Consider the following 12,927-nt stretch of genomic DNA (forward strand, 5'->3'; position numbering starts at 1 on the left):
CACTCTGTATTAACTCGCACTAATCTTCTGCGTTTCTTCAAAGAGCATTGTGCCAATGCAACCCCAGTGCACTGTTGTGGTATGTACAGGATATCCCCCCCCTCCCCCCAAATAATCTCACCAATTGTATTTAGATGGGCCAATGGACAGCCAAATTTACCATCACATGCAAGGAGTCATTAGCAGAGCAACCCAAAGACAAGGAATGTATCACTCATACTTGTACCACTGCTTCAGGCCTATGAAAGTTGTCTGCAGCTACACGAGGCACGTTCCCGCTTTGAGGAGTTTTGCGTACCTATCTGTGTGTTGCCTGCTACTATTAGCAACAATGTGCCAGGCACAGACTTTAGCATTGGTGCTGACACTGCCCTGAATGCTATTGTGGAGGTAAGACTGCATATCTTTTAAAAGTTAAGATGATAAAGTGCATAAGATGAGCATACCTAAAGACGTTCAAATGTCTGGTTTTATAAAATAATTCAGTTACTGTTGGTTTTTTTATGTTTTATACTTAAAAAATTTTCCGAGACTGATTAAAAATTAACCTAATAAAAAATTAATTATGTTGGATTTTTAACTCTTGGGGACACTGTTTTGTTATACAAGACTGCTGCATTAGTGCTTAGGACATTTGCTTTTACTGAAAATAAAATATTTTGCTCGCTTGGATTTTGTTTTTTATCTTACATAGCTCCTCAGCATTACTTAGATGAAAGAAGAAAGCACGTGTTTTAAAAATAAATGCCACCTTTACTGCATGGGCTAATGACTGAGCTCAGTGCAGTAGAGCATTTTAAGTACATGGTTAACACTAAATACATGAATAATCCCATTGACTGCATTAGGCTTAACATATATTAAGTGCATATAAATACATGCATAGTATAAGCAGTTAAGTCTGTCACTGATGCTAACGAAGCAGTTAGAGGCCAGAACTTGCTATGAATGAGTTTGCCATCTCAGGCAGAACAATCAGTTTTTCTAGTTTTGGTCTGCCGTAGCTTTCTCCCTTGGGCATAAATGCAGTGTGAACTCTTTAGGTTCTTTACTATCCTATTGAGTCTGCTGGAGCCGCAGCAAAGGGAACCGAGTTGAAGCCTAACGCAAACAGATCAGTAAACCTCTGAACAGCTCTGGGTCTTATCAAACGTGACGTTATCAATCCATATAACTAATTACGAAGTAATTGGCCAAGAAAATCAGAATACAGATCCAGGGGTTTGAGAAATGCAGGTTTGTTTTCCTGCTCTGATACAGCGATATTTATGTAGAAAGAGTGAAAAAACTCTGGTAGATGATTAAAAGAGCTGTGTCAGAATATATTTTGGCCTGGTCTTTGACAGATGCAGTACAGCATCTCTGAGATGGAGTGTGGGTGAATTGTAGCTGTATGTTCGTAGGCAGACACAGGTACTTTTACCACTCCATTAGCTGCTTACCCCTTACCTACTTCTATAAATGTCAGGCTAAGTCTGTTGATTATGACTGATATCACTTCTAACAGCGATGCACATGTAAAAGTGAAAATGTGAAAACAAAATGAGGAAAAAAGTGATTGCATGTATTGCTGCTTCCTCTTATTTCAATATTTTTATTATTAATTTTAATTGGAATTTGTACAGCTTTCAGTAATGCTCTCAGTAAAAAAATAATAGTGATTGTATCTATTGAATTTCATTATGGTTAGAATGTTTAGTTTATGCTAAAAATAGAACACTGTTGATTTGGTGAAGTTTTGAATATCAGATTTTTCATGAAGTTGTTCAGTTCATATGAAAGCTCAACTAGCAATGGAATTCCAGAGAGTCCTCTGCAGAGAGCCATCATGCCTCCATGTTCAACTTCTGAAACCTGCATCGGGTGTTGAGATTTGGCCTTTCCAGCCTATGGAGTAGTATATGAATTAATGAATCTGTGACATTTCTGAGTTCAGGTATTTCTGTCACAGTCATTCTGGGAGAGCAAGAATAGTGGAAAGTTTCTACTATGTCTCTTCTATAGTTGGGAATAGGAATCATTTTAAATAAATCTAGACTAATCCCAAAAGCAACTAACGATTTACATCCTTGCTTAGAAATTCTCAAAAAGGCAGAAAACTTCATTCTACGACCAGCAGCTGGAGAAGTTTTTAGAAAGTTTGGCATTTACGGATCTTTCAAGTCTCTCAAAAAGAAGTAAATCTTCTCATGTGTATTTATTTCTTCAGTGTCTAAAGCCAAGATTTTTTTTTTTTTATATCATAAGCTTAAACACATAGTATCCAACCAGTTCCAAGAAGCTTTTTTAAAATGAGTTAAAATCAGTTCAGTACTGCATCTGCCACTGTTAAAAGTAATGGGGATTTTTATAAGTATGTTACTGTTTACCATGTGCCAGATGCCAGTATTGTGCAGAGATTTTTATGAAACCACATCTGGAAGGGGGAAGTAAAGTGCTTGAGGACACTGTAAAATCCAAGACAGGTAAAAGAAAGTGTCATTTTGAAAAAAAAGAAGTTCAGCGTAGGCGTTTGTGATGTAGTTTGTTATGGGGATACTTCCTGCTTACGGTAACAGAATGTCAGTCCATATTCTAAATAAATTCATGTAAATTCTGTGCTTGTGTGTGTATATATGCGTGTTCTGTGTATACATACACACACAAATGCACATATGCAAATATATAAATAAAAGTATCTATAAAGTAAATTACATGTATCTTTTGGTAGCTGGACCTAAATAAATGCATAAACTGTTTGTAGTCCTTCAGTGCATTAAACTTTATGATATTAGAAGTTCTAGACTTCTATTATTTTAACTTTTCTCACATATCAATTCATCATTTGTTCTGCGGTCTGTTAGGTATATTTTTAAAGACCGTACTGCTCACAAGCTTTATTTCAGCTTGAAGTATTGTTTTCAGTTAGCTGAATGAAGGTTCTGGTTGGAAATACCTGTGAAACAGAAATACCTCAAATATTACAGCATCTGCAGTTACTCATTCAGAAAATCAGTAAGGCATGGGGATTTTTTAACGTTATCGTAATTCAGGTTTCACGATGATGAACTTCACAGGTTCATTTTTACTAAACAGAACTAGTGTAGGGACAGTACATCAGTTTCACAGAATTATTCTTGTCACCAAGTCTAGTATAACCTATTTATTTATTTTTAAGACAAAGAAGGAAATAGTATCTTTTTCTTTCTATTACTTGCTTTCTGAAAGGAAGATGTATTATGTGATGACTTTAAAATGACCTTGAAGGGTAGAACTCATTTGAGGAAGTGAGAGTTTGTCAGATAGCTTTTTGAGTATTATTAAAACCTGGAGATACATAATAACCTAGTTCCTAGTTCTATGTTTTCCTAAGTTTCTACGTTTTCCTAAGTTCCGTAGGTCCTACCACACCGGAGATTTTCTGTTATTTCCTAAGTCTCTTAGGCAGCTCTAATAAATATTGGTGTTAATTGGTGGCATGTAAACAACAGATCTCTTTGTAGAGAACATTTCTTATGCTGGTCAGAGTAAGATGCAAGTGGAGATGGCAGTCGTCTTATAGTAAGTATGGACCTATTAATAAAAAAACAAAAACATTTTTAAAAAAAAGCTCTGGTAGTGCTTCGAAGAATTATATTTGTGTGGATATCATTATTGGAAAGCAAACAATAGGGCAACACATGCTCAGGACTTACATTTCAGAAACTGTAACTGTTAGGTATGGTTGGGAACGCAGTGAATTTTAAAATCAATACAAAGAAGAAATAAACTCTTCAGTAATGAATAGAGTTAAAGCAAGGAAGAGGAACTTACACCAGAGCTGATTAAAAAGCTCCTTTATACCTATTTGTACCTCTGTTTGAAGACTATCACAACTTTTAATTCCATACACAAACCAAAATTAATTCTTGTTTCAGTATTTGCAGGAAGCAAATAAGACTTGATAGTAGCAAAACGTTTTATTTTGATTGTGGTGTTCAGTGTATGATAGGTAAGAGTTACTTTATCTGGTAATTACTGTAGTTAAACGGGTTATGCTATGTTGGAATTTTTAAAGTTATTTTTTGTAAGTAAGTCCTTTAAACTCTCTTACCAATAAGTGACATAAAATTGCATGATGTATAAAAATGTAGAAATTAAGACTTTTAAAATTTAAACTTTAAATATCTTGTCTTTGATTAGACGTGTGATCGCATCAAACAGTCGGCCAGTGGTACCAAGCGTCGTGTATTCATCATTGAGACCATGGGCGGTTATTGTGGTTATCTGGCCAATATGGGGGCCCTTGCGGCAGGAGCTGATGCTGCTTATATCTTTGAAGAACAGTTTGATATTCGAGAGCTCCAGGTATACAGCATTAGAAAAGTTTTCCTGATTTTTAAGTAGATCCTAAAATTGTACATATATAGCATAAAGTGTATATTTGAATTAGATGGCTCATGTTACCAAAAAACCCAAATGTTTAGATTGTATGTAAAAGCTACATTTGTGGGTATCGCTTTCATATAATGCCAGTTCTTATGCCATGTTACATGCAGGAGCTTATACCAGTTATTCTTGGCATTCAGTTATTGGCATATTCAGTTAACTGAAAAAATTGTTGTATTAGTAATTAAACACTCCTAGGTGAATTGTTTAATTTTTATTCTTCTGACTGAATTTCAAATTACATGTAAATGAACAGACCTGAGCAGTTCTAAAAGAAAAAACAAACATGGGGGGAAAAAAAGAAATACCTTTTCTATTGTATTACACAGCTATTCACATCAGGAGTTGAATAGTGTGTAAGGTGTATTAGATGCTGACTTTGATACCACAACTACTCGGGACGTGTTTGGAGGTGTTACTGAAATAAAGATCTCAGGCTTTAAGGATTACAGATTAGGGTGTAAACTGATACGGAACTTGTCTACTGTGACGCTTTGACACTTGTGAGGTAACTGCTGCTAACTGCAGTCATGGGCAAATACAAAGCTAGGCAGATAGAAATTTCCTGAAAGGGAGAGAGGTGTGAAATGAATTGTAATTCCTCCCCACTCGTTTCTCAGTGGCCTGTGCTCCTCATGTCATGTACCATAGTACCCGCACAGCAGTACATCCCTGTATTCATAAAAGGACTTCTGCAAGGACAGGGAGTAAGGGCAAGATACCGTCTTTTGTGGCAATTCCTGTATTTTTATGTATATTGACGTGATCCAACTTGGTGCTATACCAGTGTAGCGTACAAACAACTTTGTGTTGCTATTGAAGTCAGTCATCTGTGACATGGAGGAAGAGGTTATTTTTAACCCACGATGAATAACCATACACAATGTATTATCCTGGATCTCCAAAAACCTGCTGATTATTTGAATTTGCGCATAGTATTTGATGTGGAATACTTTACAGAAGTTCTCAGGATATGTAGGCTCAGTAAAGTTGGTTTAGAGTTCTGTACAGCTTGTTAAAAATACTTTTGTTGTTTCTAGGCCAATGTGGAACACTTGACTGAAAAAATGAAAACCAGTATCCAGCGTGGTCTGGTGCTGAGGTAAGCAGAAGTAGTTTTAATAGACGTCATCAGTGATGCTCAGCACTTCCAGCCAAGTAGGCTGTTTGGCCGCTTGCAAAGACACTCTAAGTCTGTATTCTTTGATTATTCCTTTAGCATGAGATCCTTACTAAAGTTGTAGCTCCAGGAGGCGAGTCTCGGAGCTGTCTGGATGCTCAGGTCCAAAGCTTCCTTCTTTCTATGTAAATATATTTGCTTTATAATCTAATATTTTATCCTCTTTCCAGCTTATTTTCTCATCGGCTTTGCCTTTTATTGTAGATTCTTTCTTACTATATATAGTGTCAAAACTAGCATACATTTGTACACATACAGTATTTTTATTATAAAAATTCTACTTGGATTTTAAGAGCTAACACAATAAAATATCTTTCAAAAATCAAAACATTTAAAATATGTTGACTAGCATGTTTAAAATTATACCTTCTTAGGCAGCATGAATCAGGCTGTATAGCTTCTCTCTTGAGCATTTATTTTCAGTATGCCAAGTAACAAAGAAAGAGCTGAAAAACTAATCCCACAGTAAATTGCATGAGGATACCATTATATTTATTCGAGTTCTACTGGTTATATGACTAGGGTGAGAAAATATCCTACATTTACCATATTGGTAGTGACCAACCTAAGGTACTATTCATTATCCTGGCTTTTTATAAAGGGAAAAATGATGGCATTGGATGTTTTTCGATTGGATTTTTGTTTTAATGCAGTTTTTCCTCTGCATAATGAACTTGTCAGACCTAAAATGATATTTTTCACTACCTTTATTCAACAATGGGTTCCAAGTGACCTGCCAGTGGTGTCAGTGTAGTAAAAGTAATGCAGACTTCAGAATCATGAGTGTGTTATGTGAAAGTGAACGTATGCAGTGAGATGAAAATATCCAAGCCATGATTACTGGTATCAAGAAAACAGGAAAACATTTGTCATTCAGTAGCTGTAAAGACATCCACTACTTAACAGTAAATTTGCTAACTGTATTTGGCCTTAATTGTTACAGAAATGAGAACTGCAATGAGAACTACACAACTGACTTCATTTATCAGCTGTATTCTGAAGAAGGAAAAGGAGTGTTTGACTGTCGAAAAAATGTATTGGGCCACATGCAGCAGGTAAAAATGACCTTAAAATTACAGTCAGGCTTAACTTTGTATGAACAAAGCTTATGCTATTCAAGCATTTCAAGGAACTCTGACTTGGGATTAAAGCTAAAAAAAAAAAAAGTGTGTGGATTTTTGTTTGTAGGTAACTCAGAAGTTCTTGCTAGGATTATATTTTATTGCAATTCCTTCTTAAAAATCTAGGGAAAAAAGCACATTCGATTCTTAATGACTTTCATTTTTATTCCTCTATATTAAGAAACAATTAAACTTTAAAAATAGATAACACAGCTATTTTACCACTATTGTAATACATCCCTAGAACACGCTTATCTGCCCATCCATACTGTGTCTGGCCTCTGGACCCCGGAAGAGATGAGATTTTGTTAAGGAAGTATGTGTAGATAGATTGTTCTTGTAGAAGAGACAGTAGTGAGCTGCTCCGTGCGGTCTTTGTACCGCGCATCTCTTTGTCTCACTGTACGGCTCCTTAATGGACAAATGGCGCGTTTCTACCACCAAGACTGAGGTAGAGTGAAAAACAGAGGCAGGGCCAAATTTCTCAAGTGCTACTAATGAAACAACTGTCTTTACTTTTAAGTCATTTCAAGTTGTATGTATATTCCCCTTACTCATATACGTTTTTAAATTATTCAACATTTGGCACTTTCTGCATGAAATTTCACAAAGTGTATTTTGAAGGTCAAGTCCAGCATTAGTCAAACAATCTGGAACTAATTGGAACTACTTCAGGAATGATTTCAGTCCCATCTGCTGCATTGAAAAATGGACAAAAAAGTCTGACTTTATATAACACAGACAGAGGGTTTAAAAAAAAACAAACCAAACAACACTCTTATTCCCAGAACTATATAAAGGCCTTGGAATGAAAGCAGCCAAAAAAAAACCAAACCCAAAAACAAACAAACAAAAAAAAAAAGGAAAAGAAATAACGTGATTTCTAGTCTAGGAAGTCCCAATGCCAGTTGTTTTACCCTAGGATTACACGTGCAGCATTATGGCCTTCCTCATTCTAGCTGCAGCGGGGAGCTGGGCTTCCCAGACTCCTCAGGCTAGAGAGAGTCAGCACTTGGCATTTCTGTGGCTCCCTCCGACACCCCTCCCTCAGCCGCTTCCTGCTCCGTATGAGGCTGGATCCAGGTTTCCCTGTGTCAGTGGGGGAGCTGGGCAGAGCAGAACGATCAGCTCCCAGGGGAAGCGGAAGAAAGGGAAAACAGTGCCCTCCAGTTATCGAAGTGAAAATACTATCGATTCACTGAGAATTCTACAGGTGCTTAACACAAACGTTAGATGTTTTACCTTGATTGGCGTGGAGGGGTTTTTGGTTTGTTTGTTTTTCGAAGCGGGGGGAATGGAAAGAAGAGGTAAAGCAGGCCATTGTCAGAGATGACTGATAAATAAATAGACACAAATACTGGTCCGATAACTAGACTAACACACAGTTGCATTTCACACAGGGTGGTGCACCTTCACCATTTGATAGGAACTTCGGGACAAAAATTTCTGCAAAAGCTATGCAGTGGATCTCCAAAAAACTGAAAGAAACCTACCGAAAAGGTGCAGAAATGTTTGGTGCTCTCTCTTGTTATGGTAACCTTTGGTTAGCTCTCAGTCCGTAAGACTGCTCTACTACACAGACATATGAACGTATATTACTTTGTTTGTTAGTCAGCATACTTCTTTCCCTCTTGATTATGTTTTTATTATTCAGTAGCGCCTTGCTGTGCTTCCTACTGTAAGATTTCCCCTCAAGTGAGGTCAATAATTCAGATATAGCTGTTTTCTTACCTGTCTTTAAAAAATGCTAGTGTGATTGCAGTTTTTCATGCATGAAGGAGTTGATGGTTATATAGTTACATCTGTTCTTCCTTTTTGTTTCATGGTGGCTACATGGGAGACAGAAGAAGGTAATATGTCTTCTTTGGGCATTTTTGCGAAGCATTATTTACTAAAATCTAATTTAAAACTTGATGTTAAAAATTCAGTCCTATTGTTGCTTAATTACACTGTATTTTCATTGCTAATCACCAAAGCTAAATTAAAAAAGAGAAGATCTCCTAACCCTATTAAAGTACTAATTGATGTTTTATCATTACATTAAATATTCAGTAATTGGAATTAAGCTACTGTAAGCTTCCTATGCAATTTAATTACAGAAAAAAGGTATTTGCCCTTAAAAGTGTGAGTAAGAAGGATCCTGAATTATTTCATTCTTTTTAGGAAAAGTATTTGCCAATACCGATGACTCGGTCTGTTTGCTGGGAATGCGTAGACGCAACCTTGTTTTCCAACCTGTGGCTGAGCTCAAGAATGAAACAGACTTTGTGTACGTATACGCTGCTGACGTTTTAAACGTCTCAACACTGGCTTCCTTTCACCACATCAGACAGCATCTTCTCCGCAGTGCTGACACCCAGCGCTTGCCGACCGTTTCATTCCACTCCTGTCTTTGGCCTACATTCAGCCAGTGACTCACTTTGATTGTTCACTTTTCTAACCGCTCCCTTCACGCTTTCTCTTCAGCCTTATACTTGCAGAATTAACTCCTGTTAAGAATTCTGGGACTCCTCTGTCCTTTTAAATAACGTTCTCATAATTGGCTTTGCTCTAATGCCTAGAGTTACTTTACTTCTGGTCCAGTTTAGTGGGGCAGCATTTTTGCACCCAGTTTGGTATTATACTTACCTATAAAGAACATCTTTCTAATAAGATCTATTAGTTTCTCCAGTATTCTGTCCTTATTTCTCCCAATGTTGGGTCAGCGTTTCCATCCCACCGCAAATGTCAGTATCTGATCCTATTTATAAGGAAGGCCATTGCCCTTAGTGTTGTCAAATGACCTACACACTGTGTTTGTCATAGTAAATAACGCAAGTAAATAACTATCTTTTCTTCCCCACCACACCTCTCCCACAGACACAGGATTCCCAAGGAGCAATGGTGGCTGAAGCTGCGACCACTGATGAAAATCCTGGCCAAGTACAAGACCAGTTACGATGTTTCCGATTCAGGACAGCTGGAGCATGTTGCTATGCACAGCCCAAAGGAAGCAGAAACCGGAGCCATCTAAAGACATCACGTTTAGATTCTTGTAATAGATGCACATTGTGAGTAACAATGCTTTAGAATCGTTACAGCTTTGTTTTGTAACATTTAAATTATTGTACCAGCACTTTATGTGAAACAAGACATTCAGATGTCACAGATTTTGTCCTGTACTTGTGTTATGTTTGAAACAAACCCTAGCATCTAATAGGTGAGCACCATTTACTGATCCTGCCCTTTAACAGAAAGTGCAACACCCGTCGTTCTATGCACTCGGTAAGTTACTCATCTGCTGCACTTTGTTCCGGAGTACTTACACCCAAAAATAAGTGTAGATGGCTAGCTTTGTGTTGAGTTACAGGATGTGCTTAATGTATCTGAAGTGAAATAAAGTACTGTTGCAAACATCGCAATTGACTTGTCACAAGTTGTATTCACCTGCTTTTAAATCACTGGGGGAACAACCCTTCATGAAGGATTCTCTATACACTCCAGTGAAGGAAACAAAGCCACTGCCCTTTTCTTTCCCAAACCGTGCAGGAAATATTCAGAGCAGGGGAGGCTGGTTTGTGTTGCTTCTTCAGGATTGGGCTAGAACTCTGAGTCCGTTCTCCTTGTACAGGGATGATAAAACTATTTTTCGGGGGGGGGGAAAGAGGTTTAACAACTTGAGATTCAGAAGGGTAGAGCCTGCTCCTTGTTTCATGTTTCCTTTCTCTCAGCTTCTTCAAGACTATTAAAAAAACCACCCCATAACGATGAAAAATGGTAAAATTGATATTAGGCTGACAAACACCATAATGATGTTTCCTCATGCCAGCTTATCTGTTAACTGGACCTTGACAAAAAGTTAAAACTGGGACTGTCAGATCAAAATAGGACTGAATGTTGCCCAAATGGGCAAGATAAGTTGAACTTCAAATACCCCGTACACTGACTGCAGTTACCTGCAAACTTGGCTTGATGGGAGGAGGAAGGGCCTGTCACAAAGCTCTGCCTGGAGGTGGCTTACGCAAAGGAAGCTGGAATTATCACACCAGAGAATGAAATCTGTCAGTAGGAGAGGCAGTTTTTATATATCCAACAGCAGACACCATTTCAAACAAACGCCATTTAGAAATCTAGAGGTTTACATATAAAAAAATATTTAATTTATATAGTATTCATAGGTGATTGGAGGAGTGAGTCTTCAGTAAAATATTAAGGTCTGTCTTTGCCATAACAGAGCAAATCATTCTTGCTCTTAAATATGGTATGGTTAGAAATTTTTTCACATAGTTATTTGAAGAAGGAAGGCTTTTAACTGGTTTGTTGGACACTGTTATAAGCAGCAATGAATGTTTAAGTTGGACCATAGCACAGTTAAAATTTACTACAAAAAAACCTCATGATATAGTCACACAGATGGGCTTGGTTTGTGTTAGCTTGGATGTTCAGCAGCAATTCATCGTTTGACCCAGGAGGGATCTTTGGTGATATCTGCGTTTTCTGGGCCAAGTACAGCTTGACCACGAGTGCTCTTCCCAACTGCAAGATACCTGCAAGAAAAAAAAACAGAAACAAATGAGAAGCCGCTGCATTCCGTTATCCATAACTCTGCGATACAAGTTAAAACTATTCCCATCTCAGGAACAAGAGCTGTTTGATGCGTACCCATTGTCTGCTTTTACAGCATCTGTTGGATTTAGTGTTTTTTCCCAGTCATCAGAAATACAACAGAGCAGAGCCCTAACTAGCCTATCTCCTCCTGTTCTTCAGTAATGGAATTCTTAAGTGGAATTCAGAAGCCTGAAGAAACACAAAATGTTACACGTCTAGAAGAACCAGCTGATAGAGTAGGCTCAGAGATCCAGCTCCTGGCTCTTTCTCCAGACAGTTTGTGGACCCTTCAAAAGTAAAACAATCTTCCCACAAACTCGGAATGTAGGAGGGAGTTAATCTGCTAAAATGCAAGCGGCAGGATATAATTAACATCTCTGTCTCTACGTTACAAAAGCACATAGTGAAAGCAGTACAAAAGGCCAGGGAAGAAATCCAAGGACTTTATTATGACAACTTTCACAAACTGTTTTCTTCTTCAAATTAGGTTTGATTTTATTTTTCAATTAAACATTTTCCTAAGTTGAGCACAGACTTACTTGTTTGATACATCAACCAGGTTATCACTGTTGACAGCAAAAAGTTGTTCTCTGTGTGACTGCTTCATTTCATCTGAAATGCCATATAAGAAATGATCCATTCCTAGGAGAAAAAGCAAACAAAACCGTGTACCGCATTGGTGTACTGGAATCTCAGTTACAACCCAGTGCATGAACGAGCGCAAGTAACTGTACATCAAATATCAAAGGTTAGAACTGGACAAATTCATTTTCTGAGGTAGTAAGAGTTCCCTATTTCAGAAAAAAACCCAAAACAAATGATTCATATTCTATCCTGGCAACTGAGTAAGTTTGTCAAAAATCTAAACATAATGGTGGTCCAGAAAACCTAAAATACCCTAAACATCCTTCATGCTAAAGAGTCTCAGTACTTTCTAACATTGTAGCTGAACTGCATTTCATGAAGCTTGTATTTTTATTGTGGTTTATAACAACAAACTCCTAAAATTTGCAATGAGTTGTAGTATACGTACAAGACAAAGGTTTGATCACCTTTTTATTGGAATATTTGCCGACAGTATTTCAATGATAATATTAATTTTAATATTATAGGTCCATGTACAACCAGAGAACTCCAAAATAACTATAGAAAAATAAAAAATACATTTAATAAAAGTGACTTGGGAGGACATCTGTCAACTAGTCCAAGCTCCTGCCCGAGGCAGGGCTGACTTCAGAGTTAGGTCAAGCACTCAAGTCCTTATGTGGGGCCAACGATCAAAACGCCAGTAGCGAAGGGACGGGGATTCACTCTGCTACAGCTTCCAAGCCTGGTGAACAGTCGTCTTCTATTCTGCATTTCACTAGATTTGCCACAGCTCCATTAAGATGCGTGTTCAAATATCAAAGAATGTAAATCATTACTCTCACAAATACCAACATTCAATATGCAAACATTTCACTCATATGCACCTAAAATAGATCACTTCTTTTTTTTAATTGCCCAGACCAAAACCAAGCTGAAAGTCAGCTGCATTTTAAGTTTTCTTGTTTAATAAGCTAGTGTTAAGACAAGTACATATTAAAATAATGTTAATTTTAACACAATTCCTTTATGTGTAGGAAAGGAATG

General features: G+C 37.4%; 2 protein-coding genes across 8 annotated transcripts in view; one reads left to right on the forward strand and one right to left on the reverse strand.

Annotated features, from left to right (window-relative positions):
* PFKP (phosphofructokinase, platelet) overlaps positions 1 to 10,109 on the forward strand; it is a 48,064-nt gene extending 37,955 nt beyond the window's left edge. For 4 of the 7 annotated variants that reach the window (XM_074574198.1, XM_074574192.1, XM_074574195.1 and 1 more), the window contains 7 exons: positions 238 to 390; positions 4,162 to 4,326; positions 5,448 to 5,509; positions 6,531 to 6,642; positions 8,109 to 8,208; positions 8,872 to 8,977; positions 9,568 to 10,109. In XM_074574198.1, coding sequence (XP_074430299.1) covers positions 238 to 390; positions 4,162 to 4,326; positions 5,448 to 5,509; positions 6,531 to 6,642; positions 8,109 to 8,208; positions 8,872 to 8,977; positions 9,568 to 9,721 — 852 coding nt within the window. In that variant the 3' untranslated portion in view covers positions 9,722 to 10,109. The remainder of the gene's footprint in view (positions 1 to 237; positions 391 to 4,161; positions 4,327 to 5,447; positions 5,510 to 6,530; positions 6,643 to 8,108; positions 8,209 to 8,871; positions 8,978 to 9,567) is intronic. The other 3 variants (XM_074574191.1, XM_074574194.1, XM_074574196.1) reach the window with 1 other exon arrangement.
* Positions 10,110 to 10,749: 640 nt separating this feature from the next.
* Positions 10,750 to 12,927, reverse strand: part of PITRM1 (pitrilysin metallopeptidase 1) — a 29,927-nt gene continuing 27,749 nt past the window's right edge. Inside the window, exons 26-27 of the mRNA XM_074574190.1 lie at positions 11,835 to 11,937; positions 10,750 to 11,234 (exon numbers count right to left, since the gene is read on the reverse strand). Coding sequence (XP_074430291.1) covers positions 11,141 to 11,234; positions 11,835 to 11,937 — 197 coding nt within the window. The 3' untranslated portion in view covers positions 10,750 to 11,140. The remainder of the gene's footprint in view (positions 11,235 to 11,834; positions 11,938 to 12,927) is intronic.

This window comes from Larus michahellis, chromosome 2, assembly GCF_964199755.1.
Source record: "Larus michahellis chromosome 2, bLarMic1.1, whole genome shotgun sequence".
Classification (NCBI taxonomy): Eukaryota; Metazoa; Chordata; class Aves; order Charadriiformes; family Laridae; genus Larus; species Larus michahellis.